The 14,002-nt window shown below is 51.6% G+C and overlaps 1 protein-coding gene across 8 annotated transcripts in view; it reads left to right on the top strand.

Moving 5' to 3' along the window:
• Nucleotides 1-14,002, top strand: part of FBN3 (fibrillin 3) — a 153,870-nt gene that overhangs the window by 118,915 nt on the left and 20,953 nt on the right. For 7 of the 8 annotated variants that reach the window (XM_083421307.1, XM_083421313.1, XM_083421311.1 and 4 more), the window contains 9 exons: nucleotides 426-551; nucleotides 1,364-1,489; nucleotides 3,852-3,977; nucleotides 5,763-5,879; nucleotides 6,605-6,733; nucleotides 8,304-8,423; nucleotides 10,809-10,934; nucleotides 11,940-12,092; nucleotides 13,624-13,689. In XM_083421307.1, the coding sequence (XP_083277433.1) occupies nucleotides 426-551; nucleotides 1,364-1,489; nucleotides 3,852-3,977; nucleotides 5,763-5,879; nucleotides 6,605-6,733; nucleotides 8,304-8,423; nucleotides 10,809-10,934; nucleotides 11,940-12,092; nucleotides 13,624-13,689 (1,089 nt within the window). The remainder of the gene's footprint in view (nucleotides 1-425; nucleotides 552-1,363; nucleotides 1,490-3,851; nucleotides 3,978-5,762; nucleotides 5,880-6,604; nucleotides 6,734-8,303; nucleotides 8,424-10,808; nucleotides 10,935-11,939; nucleotides 12,093-13,623; nucleotides 13,690-14,002) is intronic. The other variant, XM_083421314.1, reaches the window with a different exon arrangement.

Genomic DNA, 14,002 nt, shown 5'->3' on the forward strand with positions numbered 1-14,002 from the left:
CCGCCCACTGTGGAGGGGGGGGGTGCCAGGCGTACGGTGCGGTGCGGTGTGGAGAGAGAGCGAGGGACTATCTGGGGGAGGGACAGTGCAGCAGGGGGGGCGCAAATTACTTGCCTTGCCCCGGGTGCTGACAACCCACGCTACGCCACTGCCTCTCAACCTGCCTGCCAACACTGCAGAAGGAAAGACGTTTCGTCTGGCTTTGGTGAAAAGCCTTTGATAATTTGGTACTGTCGGGTTTTTAATGTAAGAGACCAGCTTCTCTTTTGATTTGAAATCTTCGTTTTGGGCTTCTCAGAAGTACGTAAGGGCAAGAAATGGCGGGAGGGGCTGAACGCTGGACTGCAATGGCGCCCGCCTGAGAGGGGCCATAACTGCAGTTCGGCACGCTCTGGCTGGCAAAAAAACCACTTACTTTCCCGCAGATATCGACGAATGCAGCGAGATCCCTGCCATCTGCACCAACGGAGTCTGCATCAACCAGATCGGTAGCTTCCGTTGCGAGTGCCCTATCGGCTTCAGCTACAACAACATCCTGCTCATCTGCGAAGGTAGGGGCTGTGGGTCACGGAGAACGAGACCTATGGGGCTAGGTAGATAGATAATTTATTATTGACGGAGACCAGCTCATAAAACACACTTGAGGGTACAGTTCCAGAAGCAGAACAGACAATTAAAACAACATACAGTTGGTACCTCAGGTTAAGTACTTAATTCGTTCCGGAGGTCCGTTCTTAACCTGAAACTGTTCTTAACCTGAAGCACCGTCTTGTGCTCTGGTGCGTCTTATAGAGCGAAAAATAGTAGTTTGAGTCAGGAGATGGTCTGTGCACAGAATCTAGCAACCATCCGGGTCATCTTCTGTTCTTTGCCTAACAGGAAAAGGTCAAATTTTTGCTTTTCCGGGAGGTCAGCGAGCCTCACCAGTAGGGGATCAATGGTATCACTACATGCCTCTTCATAAAAGGAACATCTAAAGAATAGATGTTCTAAAGAACAGCTTTCTTTGACGGAAGGAGGGAGGAAGAGGGAGAAGGCAAGACCTTCATCGGATAACTGCCTGCGCAGTTTTCTTTGACGTGGGGTGGAGGGAGGGAGGGGGAATTTCAATGTGGGAGGGGTTGACAAAAATTATTTCCACGCCGGGTACCACCTAACCTTGCTACACCACTGTGCATGCGATTGATGGCATGCTGGCTCCCCAGTTTGGGGGGTGGGGGACAGAGGTGTCAGAAAGGGCTGCTTGGAACATGAAGGCACTGTCACTGCGCATGCGAGCGCATTGCCTGGAAGAGGCCATGCCCCAGACAAGTGGGATGAATCATGTGTTGCTTCTGGCTGCCCCCTTTCCAATCCCCTACAGACATCGATGAGTGCAGCAGCGGCGAGAACCTCTGCCAGAGAAATGCCGATTGCCTCAACAGCCCAGGAAGTTACCGGTGCGAGTGCTCTTCCGGATACAAGCTGTCACCGAGCGGAGCATGTGTGGGTAAGTCGGGAGGCGCTCCTTAGCACCCCAGACCCAGGGGTGGGGGGCTTCACTTGGAGCCGTCGAACAGCCACCTTCCCTTTAACTCCAGGCCTGTGCGATCTCCCTGGAAGGAGAGAAAAGGAGGCAGAGAGCAGCTTCTCAGGGGCTGGACTGAGGAGGAATCCTCCTGTACTCCCCAGAGAAGAGGGAGACAGTATAGATTTAGAACGGTGGTTTGCAGAAGGGCACGGTTCAGAGGCTGCAGAGGGGAGAAGCTGGGAAATATTGGGAGAGCAGCAGGAAGAAGAAGACGCACCAGGGGAGAGACAGTTAACAGATTCAGTGTCTCTTGGAAGCATTCCTGATCCCTGCCACCCTCTCCCAGGACCCAGCGTGCCTTGAGAGTAGGAGAACAGAAAGCTCAGAGGCTGAAAGCACAGATCAGCCGACGCAGGGATGACGTAGAATAGGAGGGACTGAGGGGGTGGGACGTTACTCAGAGCAACGCCATTATCTAAGAGAGACCGCATTCCTTCGTCTCTCTCTGTGACTATTGAATAAGCTACATGGTAAGAGCTCTTCTTGTTTCTCTGCTTCTCGGCATCCCACAGTGAGAGGGATAGGATTCCCTGAAGCCTTGACAGAACCTCTTAATCCTCTATTTTCCAGCTCAATTCTCTTGAGGCAACTGTTAACGCACGCAGTCTGCCAGCTGTTGGTTTGCCACACAGAATATCATGCCCTCCACACATTTATCTGATGAAAATAGGGACGTATAATAATAATAGAAAATAACCAGAAGAAGACAGCAACTAATACTACTACAATAGTTTTCTTCTCCTTCTCCTTCTCCTTCTCCTTCTTCTTCTTCCTCTTCCTCCTCCTCCTCGTCTTCTTCTTCTTCTTCTTTGAACACTCATAGCTGAGTAAGATTGTCTTCGATGAACACGGTCTTAACAGTGAGTCCGTAAGTGACTGTGGAGTCCAATTCTGGATCCACACGTCCTTCCACAGTGGGGACATTGGTTTCCGGGCAGGAGTTGATCACGGTGTGGATTTGCCAAGCGTGCCTTCCTCTTAGCACGTTTCTCCCTTGCGTCCTGAGTTCGAGTGTCTTCAAAGCCCATGACACCTTTGGTCAAGGCTGTTCTCCAATTGGAGCACTCGCAGGCCAGTGTTTCCCAGTTGTCAGTGTTTATACTACATTTTAAGAGATTTGCCTTGAGAGGGTCTTCAAACCTCTTTTGTTGACCGCCAGCATTACACTTTCCATTTTTAAGTTTGGGGTAGATGCATGCGCTGTACATAGCGGTTTGCCGCCGGCGCCGCTCAAGCACCGTACGGACGGCGGTGGGATCCCGCTGGCACCGTTACAGCCGCATGTAGAGGTTCCTCCGTTTGTGGCTGCAGTCGCGAGCAGAGGATCCTGGCACCGTCCATACGGCACTGGAGCAGCGCCACCGGCAAACCGCTATGTTCAACGCATGTGCGGCATCACTACGTACGGAGCATGCGTCGCACGTAGCAACGCCACACATGCACTCTGCGTAGCGACGCCCTGCTCCGGGCGTCACAACGCCTTCGTTCGCCCTGCCACACACACACACACATGTGGATCTAGCCCATGTTGTTGTTGTTGTTTAGTCATTTAGTCATGTCCACTCTTCCTGACCCTATGGACCAGAGCACACCAGGCACTCCTGTCAGTAGGATTTAAGGAAGCAAGGGGATTGTCGCGGAGCTTGTGGGAGGGAGTTCCGCAGGTCAACTAGGTGCAGGAGCCAACTTCAGGGGGCTGTGGTCGCTTTGTTGTTGTTGTTGAGTCATTTAGTCGTGTCCGGCTCTTCGTGACCCCCTGGACCAGAGCACACCAGGAACTCCTGTCTTCCACTGCCTCCCACAGTTTGGCCAAACTCATGCTGGCAGCTTCGAGAACACTGTCCCACCATCTCATCCTCCGTCGTCCCCTTCTCCTTCTGCCCTCCATCTTTCCCAGCATCAGGGTCTTTTCCAGGGAGCCTTCTCTTCTCATGAGGTGGCCAAAGCATTGGAGCCTCAGCTTCAGGATCTGTCCTTCCAGTGAGCACTCAGGGCTGATTTCCTTCAGAATGGATCAGTTTGATCTTCTTGCAGTCCATGGGACTCTCAAGAGTCTCCTCCAGCACCAGAATTCTGAAGCATCCATTCTTCGGCAATCAGCCTTCTTTATTTTCCAGCTCTCACTTCCATACATCACTACTTCTGTTAGGAGCGTCCTACACAGGAGTAGGACGATCCTAACAGCAGGTTGCCCTCTGCATTCCAGAGAGGTCGTACCTGAGATGCTGGCTTCTCTCGGTCACTCACCTGGGCTGTACGTTTCCTGTCCTTGTTTCCCTAGGCCGCAACGAGTGCCAGGAGATCCCCAACGTCTGTAGCCACGGCGACTGCGTGGACACGGAAGGGAGCTACCTCTGCATCTGCTTCAACGGGTTCAAAGCCACCGGGGACCTGACCATGTGCATGGGTGAGTAGGGATCTTTGCTGCCGATTTTGCAGTTGAGCAGGGGAACTCACTGCCACATGACGGCCACCAGTTTGGATGGCTTTGAAAGAAAAAAACAGAAAACGAATTGGGAGGGAAATGTTTAAAGGAAAGAAGAAGACTGGCAAAATAATAATAATAATAATAATTTATTATTTGTACCCCGCCCATCTGGCTGGGTTTCCCCATAGAAATAGATTATTGAACCATGCAGGGCAAATTATTACCAAAGAAAAGGGCAATTGTTTAAAGCATATTTTTAAAGTTTCGTGTACAGATTTTTTTTTACTTTAGTATAACTTTAAAAAGTCACTTGCAATAAGACGAAGAAGGTTTTAAAAACTGGGTTGTTAAGTATATAAGGTTTCAAGGACGTGCATAAACAAGTTTATTATAAAGGAACCAAGAGGCGGAATGGAGAGAAGTTGATCGAAATTTATGGTTTGATTTGGTTATGGGTTTGTTTTTTGTTTTTTTTTGTATTGCTATTTTTGGAAGATCAATAAATTGTTATCGATTGTATCGCAAGCCATTTGCCCATGTTGCCAAGCAACCAGTCCATGCAAAATGTAGGCACCCTATATAGAAACTTGCTATAACATGGCATAGGTGCAAACATATGATGCAAACTATTAATAATTATAAATAGAAGAATGTAGGCACCGTATATATAGAATGGAGCAAACCAGTGATATTTTTGGGAGCAGGCGAGGCCCATGACTTACATCATAGGAGTCTGGACAACACAAAACACTGTTGCTGGATGTAGGTTTTATTTTATTTGTTTTCTATCTTATATTTTGGAAATGTATGTCCAGTTTTTTTCCCCTTTAATTTTTTTTGGGGGCCCCCAAGAGAGTGGGGCCCAAAGCTATAGCTTGTTTAGCTTATACTTAAATCCGGCACTAGGGACGCGGGTGGCGCTGTGGGTAAAAGCCTCAGCGCCTAGGGCTTGCCGATCGAAAGGTCGGCGGTTCGAATCCCCGCGGCGGGGTGCGCTCCCGTTGTTCGGTCCCAGCGCCTGCCAACCTAGCAGTTCGAAAGCACTCCCGGGTGCAAGTAGATAAATAGGGACCGCTTACTAGCGGGAAGGTAAACGGCGTTTCCGTGTGCGGCTCTGGCTCGCCAGAGCAGTGATGTCACGGTGGCCACGTGACCCGGAAGTGTCTCCGGACAGGGCTGGCTCCCGGCCTCTTGAGTGAGATGGACGCACAACCCTAGAGTCTGGCAAGACTGGCCCGAACGGGCAATGATACCTTTACCTTTTTCAATCCGGCACTGGCTGTATACAATGCAGAGTTAATCATTCTGGGCAGTGGCATAGTGTGGGGGGTGCAGGGGGGGCCAGCCGCACCGGCCGCAACATCTGGGGGGGGCGCGCTCGCACTCGCAGCTCTCTGCCCCTACCTGGCTCACTCACTCTCTCTCACTGCAGTGCTTGCTGTGCGAATCCGATCCGAGCTGCCAGGTCGCCGCCCACTGTGGAGGGGAGGGTGCCAGGCGTGCGGTGCGGAGAGAGAGCGAGGGACTATCTGGGGGAGGGACAGTGCAGCGGGGGGGCGCAAATCACTTGCCTTGCTCCGGGTTTGGGGCGCAAATTACAGACCTTGTCCTGGGTTAGGGGACGCAAATTACTTGCCTTGCCCCGGGTGCTGACAACCCACGCAACGCCACTGATTCTGGCTTGTTCTTAGGATCGCTTCAGAGGCTCTGAAGTGCACCAGTTGACATCACATCAAACCCCTCTCGCTGTTTTTGCATCCACAGACATTGACGAGTGTGACCGCCAGCCCTGCGGGAACGGAACGTGCAAAAACACCGTCGGCTCCTACAATTGCCTCTGCTTCCCTGGGTTTGAGCTAACCCACAACAACGACTGCATGGGTAAGAGTACGGGCAGGACCTGAGGACCAAGTGTGGCCCTCCAAGCCGCCCCAGCTCACGGCCCTCGGGAGGATATGTCAGCCCTTGGGTTGCGAACCATGGCTGTCAACCGTCCCTTATTTGGCGGCAAAGTCCCTTATCCCAGCGCCGTGTCCCGCTGCTGTCCCTTATTGATGATGTCCCTTAAATTTCCCGGGTTTCAAAGGAAGCAGCTCCTCTCCCTCCCTCCCTGCCGGCCAGGGAGGAGGGAGGCTCCAACTGCGTTGCTTGGCTGTGTTGCTCACCCAATAAGGAGTCTAAGAACGACTGGGGGGTGGAGCTTGCATGCCTTGTGCCGATCAAGTCGGCCGTGTTGCCTGGGGACTCACCTTTGCTCAGCGCTTCCCAGCGGAGAGGTGACGGTGGTTTCCCTTGCTGCATCCCCTTTGCCGGGTTGCTGCGCTGTGGGAACCACCGCTTGAGGCTTCGTTTGGCTGCTGGCTGGGCTTTCTGCCTTTGGCTCGGAGGGGCTCAGAAGGCGAACATACCTGTGCTCTGAAAATCCCTTATTTTGGCTGCTGATCCCTTATTTTCGAGGCTGCTGGTCCCTTATTTTCAGATCTGGAAGTTGACAGCTATGTTGCGAACTGCTCTAGATTCCTGCGGTGGGAGGTGGCTCAGCCGTCTTACGGGGACACACTTTGCCGGCGCAGCTCCCCGCTCATGTTCTCTCTCTCCTCCCGCAGACATCGACGAATGCTCCTCGCTGGCGGGGCAGGTGTGTCGGAACGGTCAGTGTATCAACAACATCGGCTCCTTCCGGTGCCTCTGCCAGGAGGGCTACGACCACACGCCGGACGGCAAGAACTGCGTCGGTGGGTGTCTTCCGGATCCGCTCCCTGGAGACCCCCCAGGAAGGGTGGTGTGGTCCAAGCAGGGTGGGACATCCCCAGAGGGAATCCATCCCACCAGCCAGCAACAAGCAGGCCTCTTCGTTTCCAGACTCTCAAACGAGGCATAGAATCACAACAATGAGAAATCGAGCCTTTAGTGTCATTGGCTCAGTCCTGCGGAACTCCCTGCCACTAGAAATTCAGCAGAGTTATTGTTACATTCCATTTCTTTTATTCATCTATAATGATAAAAAATAATTACTGTATTTTTCGCTCTATAAGACACACTTTTTCCCTCCTAAAAAGTAAGGGGAAACGTGTGTGCGTGTTATGGAGCGAATGTGGGCTGCACAGCTATCGCTGAAGCCAGAACAGCAAGAGGGATTGCTGCTTTCACTGCGCAGCGATCCCTCTTGCTGTTCTGGCTTCTGAGATTCAGAATATTTTTTCCCTTGTTTTCCTCCTCTAAAAACTAGGTGCGTCTTATGGTCGGGTGCGTCTTATGGAGCGAAAAATGCGGTATATACTGCAGTGTCTTTTAAAAATATATCAGAGCGATTTACAGCAATAAAATATAACAGTACAATTTTTAAAAAACCATATTTAAAAGGTCAAAAGTAGACACCGTTGTGGAGGGACGCATTCTTAATGGCCTACACCGCAGAAGAGTTTCCAGGAGGAGTTTAAAAGCTGGCAGAAAAGGCGCCTGCTGAATTTATAGTGGCAGGGAGTTCTGCAGGACTGGGCCAATGACACGAAAGGCACGATTTCTCATCGTTGTCCAATGAACTTCACCAACTCAGGGAATGACCCAAGGGCGTTCCAGCATCTCAGCGATCGAACTGGGATATAAGGGATCAGGCGATTCGTTGAGGTACCCTAGCCCTAAGCCGTCCAGGGCTTGCTAAACGAATGCAAGGGCTTTTAATCTGACCGGCTGTCGTGGAGGCAGAGGAGGGGATGGAGGCACCAGCCAGGGAACCCCCAAGGCTCAGAGCCCGGGGATTGGTGGCAGGACAACAATGAGGAGTCAGAGGGAGAAGGAGGAACAGACTGGGAGGAGCAGGTGTCGGAAGCTGATGTGGGAAAAGAGTTTAGTGAGAAGTCTAGAATCAGAGGGACACGGGTGGCGCTGTGGGTTAAACCACAGAGCCTAGGACTTGCCGATCAGAAGGTCGGCAGTTCGAATCAACGCGACGGCGTGAGCTCCCGTTGCTCGGTCCCTGCTCCTGCCAACCTAGCAGTTCGAAAGCCCGTCAAAGTGCAAGTAGATAAATAGGTACCACTCCAGCGGGAAGGTAAACGGCGTTTCCGTGCGCTGCTCTGGTTCGCCAGAAGCGGCTTAGTCCTGCTGGTCACATGACCCGGAAGCTGTACGCCGGCTCCCTCGGCCAGTAAAGCGAGATGAGCGCCGCAACCCCAGAGTCGGTCACTACTGGACCTAATGGTCGGGGGTCCCTTTACCTTTTAGTAGAATCAGAGGCAGAAGCTAGAGCCCCATTGGGTGACTCCGAACATCTCCACGCTGACCCTCTTTCCTTCTTCCTCGCAGACATCAACGAATGTGTCAGCCTTCCCGGGACTTGCTCTCCAGGGACCTGCCAGAACCTAGAAGGCTCCTTCCGTTGCATCTGTCCGCCGGGTTATGAGGTCCAAAACGACAACTGCATCGGTAAGTTTCATTTTTGAAGCTGTCCCAGAAACTCCAGCGGGTGCAGAATGCTGCAGCGAGGCTCCTCACGGGGTCTCTGCCATGGGAGCATATTCACCCAGTGCTTTTCCAGCTGCACTGGCTCCCGGTGGAGTACAGGGTCAGATTTAAGGTGCTGCTTTTGACCTTTAAAGCCCTTCACGGCTTAGGACCCTCGTACCTATGGGACTGCCTCTCCCAGTATGCCCCACGGAGAGCCTCAAGGTCCATAAATAGCAACACCCTAGTGGTCCCGGGCCCTAAGGAAGTTAGATTAGCCTCAACCAGAGCCAGGGCCTTTTCAACACTGGCCCCAGCCTGGTGGAACGCTCTGTCTCATGAGACCAGGGCCCTGCGGGATCTGATTTCTTTCCGCAGGGCCTGTAAGACAGAGTTGTTCCCCTTGGCCTTTGGCTTGGAGCCAATTTGATTCCCTCCCCCTCTTTCTTTTTCCTTTCTCCTCCTGTGATGAGGCTGCATTTTAATATTTTAATGTTTCAGTATTTTCATGTTGTATTTTAATCTTGTTTTTAAGTTGTATTCATTCAACTTGTTTTTATTATTGCTTGTTAGCTGCCCTGAGCCCGGCCTTGACTGGGGAGGGCGGGGTATAAATAAAAATTATTATTATTATTATTTTTCAAAGCTCTTTCTTTGCTGCTTCTCCACGGTTTGTTGTGGCTGAAGCCGCGCTTGGTAAACCTTGGTTTGTTTTTGCTGCAGAACATCTTGGGGAGTTTGAATAAGGCAAAATCGACGATATATAAATTGTTGTGCCCAATGAAATTCTATTAACTGAAATGAGCGGATCTAAGTTAAGAACGTGGGCAGCAGCTGCCTAGTCCATCCACCTCAATGTCATCTACACAGACTGGCAGCTGCTCCCCAGGGTTTCAGGAAAAGGAACGTTGCCAGCACGGCTGGAATCGAACCTGGAGCCTTCTGCATCTAAAGCCTTACCACTGAGCTGGGCACCCAATTGTTGTTGTTTAGTCATTTAGTTTTGTCCGACTCTTCGTGACCCCCTGGACCAGAGCACGCCAGGCCCTCCTGTCTTCCACTGACTCCCGCAGTTTGGTCAAACTCATGCTGGCAGCTTCGAGAACACTGTCCCACCATCTCGTCCTCTGTCGTCCCCTTCTCCTTGTGCCCTCCATCTTTCCCAACATCAGGGTCTTCTCCAGGGAGTCTTCTCTTCTCAGGAGGTGGCCAAAGCATTAGAGCCTCAGCTTCAGGATCTGTCCTTCCAGTGAGCACTCAGGGATGATTTCCTTAAGAACGGAGAGGTTTGATCTTCTTGCAGTCCATGGGACTCTCCAGAGTCTCCTCCAGCACCATAATTCAAAAGCATCCATTCTTCGGCGATCAGCCTTCTCTATGGTCCAGCTCTCACTTCCATACATCTCTACTGGGAAAACCAGAGCTTTAACTATACGGACCTTTGTTGGCAAGGTGATGTCTCTACTGGTGATGTCCCAGTTAGTCATGTCCTTTAATTCCACTGGGTCTTCTCTAAGTAGGGCTAACACTGGACGCAACTGCCAAAATAAGCTGGGGAAAGGATTTGAAGAAAACTGTTCCATAAACACGCATACCTTGGTTCTCAAACGCCTTGGCCCCCGAACAAATCAGCTCCCAAACGATCGAAACCCGGAAGTGAGTGTTCTGGTTCCAATCAGAAGCCGAGCATCAGACCCGGCTTCTGATTGGAGCCAATCGGAAGCCGCGCCTTGGTTTTCGATTGGTTCCAGGAGTCGAATGGAATCGTGGGACGCATTCTGTTCGAGACCAAGGTAATAATAATAATAATAATAATAATAATAATAATAATAATAATAATAATAATTTATACCCCGCCCATCTGGCCGGGCCTCCCCAGCCACTCTGGGCGGCTTCCAAAAAAAATACTAAAATACTGCAATACATCAAACATTAAAAGCCTCCCTAAGCAGGGCTGCCTTCAGATGTCTTCTAAAAGTCTGGTAGTTGTTGTTCTCTTTGACATCTGGTGGGAGGGCGTTCCACAGGGCGGGTGCCTCCACCGAGAAGGCCCTCTGCCTGGTTCCCTGTAACTTGGCTTCTCACAGGGAGGGAACCGCCAGAAGGCCCTCGGTGCTGGACCTCAGTGTCCGGGCAGAACGATGGGGGTGGAGACGCTCCTTCGGATACGGCTGTATATTTGTGTTGCAGCTGACTCACCTCTGACCAGAGTAGACCTGTTGGTGTAAATGGAACCAAGAGTAGACCTGTTGGTGTTAATGGAGCCAAGGCACCCTTTCATTTCACTTTGAGAAGGACTAACATTGGAGACAACCCGTTGTTCTCTTAGCTGCTTTAACCAGCTGCCTGTTTTGCTGTTGCAAACAGATATCAACGAATGCGAGGAGGAGCCCAATATCTGCCTCTTCGGGACCTGCACCAACGCACCTGGGAGCTTCCAGTGCATCTGCCCACCTGGCTTTGTGCTCTCCGACAACGGCCGGCGCTGCTTCGGTGAGTGACTACCCAGTGGCACTGTTTTCCCCATCCTACCCTGGCCGGATGTCCATCCACCCCCCTCCTCTGGGACCATACTATCCTCTTGGTGGTTTTTAAAGGTAAAGGGACCCCTGACCATTAGGTCCAGTCGTGGCCGACTCTGGGGTTGCGGCGCTCATCTCGTTTACTGGCCAAGGGAGCCGGCGTACAGCTTCCGGGTCATGTGGCCAGCAGGACTAAGCCGCTTCTGGTGAACCAGAGCAGTGCACGGAAATGCCGTTTACCTGCCCGCCAAAGCGGTACCTATTTATCTACTTGCACTTTGAGGTGCTTTCGAACTGCTAGGTTGGCAGGAGCAGGGACCGAGCAACGGGAGCTCACCCCGTCATTGCGGGGATTTGAACCGCCGACCTAGACTCAGTGATTTAAACCACGCAATGCCACCTGCCATTAAACGCAAACCCCCACACGCTTTGCCACGCTGACGCAAAACCCCACACATACACTAAGCATAAGAATAGAAGCATAACCACCCGACCCCACCCCACTCACCATTCCCCCTCTGTCCCCTCTTTTCTTCCTAACATTGTACGTAACACTAATGTCTCACAACAAAGGGAATGCAACTGTAGAAAACACAACTTGAAAAAAGAGGCAACACATGTGTTTTTGTACAGTAAAAAGGTAAAGGTACCCCTGCCCGTACGGGCCAGTCTTGACAGACTCTAGGGTTGTGCGCCCATCTCACTCTAGAGGCCGGGAGCCAGCGCTGTCCGCAGACACTTCCAGGTCACGTGGCAAGCGTGACAAGCTGCATCTGGCGAGCCAGCGCAGCACACGGAACGCCGTTTACCTTCTGATCGGCAACTCCTAGGCTCTGTGGTTTAACTCACAGCGCCAACCGCGCCCCTCCAGCCCTAATAAGTTTAGGGAAAAGCTTGAAGAATAAAATTATCACCGGGGGTGGGAATGAGCAGCAATAATATAGGGCCTGTGCCCTGTTCTTCCTCTGCCCTTCAGACACCCGGCAAAGCTTCTGCTTCACCCGCTTCGACAACGGCAAATGTTCCGTGCCAAAGGCCTTCAACACCACCAAGGCCCGGTGCTGCTGCAGCAAGATGCCCGGGGAAGGCTGGGGAGACCCTTGTGAGCTTTGCCCGCAGGAGGGCAACGGTAGGTGACCCAGCTGAGCTGGCCTGGCATGGAGAGAGTTTGCGGGTGAACTGGATTCAGGGCCGGCCCACCCATTAGGTGGTTTCAAGCAGCTGCCTCAGGCGGCATAATCCCAAAGGTCAGCACCCCACCTGCCAGTGGAGTTCACACAGTTCACAGACCCTCCAAGTTCCCCTGTTTTCCAGGGACAGTCCTGGATTTACAGAAGTTGTTACGGTTTCTGATTTGATCCCGGTATGTCCCGCTTTTCCTTCAGACGTCCTTATTTTCATCAGAGAAATATTGGAGGGGATGGAATAGGACGTCCCTATTTTCATTGGAGAAATGTTGGAGGGGATGGAATAGGATGTCCCTATTTTCATTGGAGAAATGTTGGAGGGGATGGGATAGGATGTCCCTATTTTCATTGGAGAAATGTTGGAGGGGATGGAATAGGACGTCCCTATTTTCATTGGAGAAATGTTGGAGGGGATGGAATAGGACGTCCCTGTTTTCATCGGAGAAATGTTGGAGGGGATGGAATAGGACGTTCTTATTTTCATTGGAGAAATGTTGGAGGGGATGGAATAGGACGTTCTTATTTACATCAGAGGAATGTTGGAGGGGATGGAATAGGACGTCCCTATTTTCATTGGAGAAATGTTGGAGGGGATGGAATAGGACGTTCCTATTTTCATTGGAGAAATGTTGGAGGGGATGGAATAGGACGTCCCTGTTTTCATCGGAGAAATGTTGGAGGGGATGGAATAGGACGTTCTTATTTTCATTGGAGAAATGTTGGAGGGGATGGATTTCAGCGGGGCTCTTCTAAGTATGGCTTAACGTCAGCAAGCACACAATCCAGGTGTCTTCTGTGTGCACCTAAACAAGCTCAGACTGGTCTCCTCTCTGATTACCACTGGTAATTCATTCCAGAGAGCCAGAGCTGCAACATGAAAAGCCCAAATAAGATTTGTTGTTGTTTAGTCGTGTCCACCTCTTCGTGACCCCCTGGACCAGAGCACGCCAGGCACTCCTGTCTTCCACTGCCTCCCACAGTTTGGTCACACTCCTGCTGGTAGCTTCGAGAACACTATCCAACCATCTCGTCCTCCGTCGTCCCCTTCTCCTTGCGCCCTCCATCTTTCCCGACATCAGGTCTTTTCCAGGGAGTCTTCTCTTCTCATGAAGTGGCCAAAGTCTTGGAGCCTCGGCTTCAGGATCTGTCCTTCCAGTAAGCACTCAGGGCTGATTTCATTCAGAATGGAGAGGTTTGATCTTCTTGCAGTCCATGGGACTCTCAAGGGTCTCCTCCAGCACCAGAATTCAAAAGCATCCATTCTTCGGCGATCAGCCTTCTTCATGGTCCAGCTCTCACTTCCATACATCACTACTGGGAAAACCATAGCTTTAACTATACGGACCTTTGTCGGCAAGGTGATAGCAGCAGATAAAAGCACCATGGGTTTTCACAACTTAGCCCTGCTCAGAGTAGACCCATTGAAACGAAAGAGCAAAACAAGCATGCTTCATTTCCCCTCTCTCTCTGCAGTTGCTTTCCAGGAGCTGTGCCCTTACGGTCACGGTGCAATTCCTGGACCCGGGGATACCAGAGAAGGTGAGTAACAAGAGAACAGGGCCTTTTCGGTGGTGGCTCCTTGACTGTGGAATGCTCTCCCCAGAGACACTCAGCCTTTTAAGCAGAGGCCAAATGGGATTCCTTAGCTGTGATTGCAAGGGGTTTGGGCTAGATGAGCCTCGAGTCATCTCCTTCAAACTCTGCGATTCTACTCGTCGAGTCGGAATCTCGTTTCTCGCCACTTGAATCCCTCGGTTCGGGTCCTGGCCCTCCGATCGTGGATCGGGAAGCCTGTGGCCCCCAGGATCCTTTGTCCCCGGCCACGGACCACGTAGCAGGCAGAGGACTTTAT

Source organism: Podarcis tiliguerta (assembly GCF_965153285.1).
Source record: "Podarcis tiliguerta genome assembly, chromosome: 18".
Classification (NCBI taxonomy): Eukaryota; Metazoa; Chordata; class Lepidosauria; order Squamata; family Lacertidae; genus Podarcis; species Podarcis tiliguerta.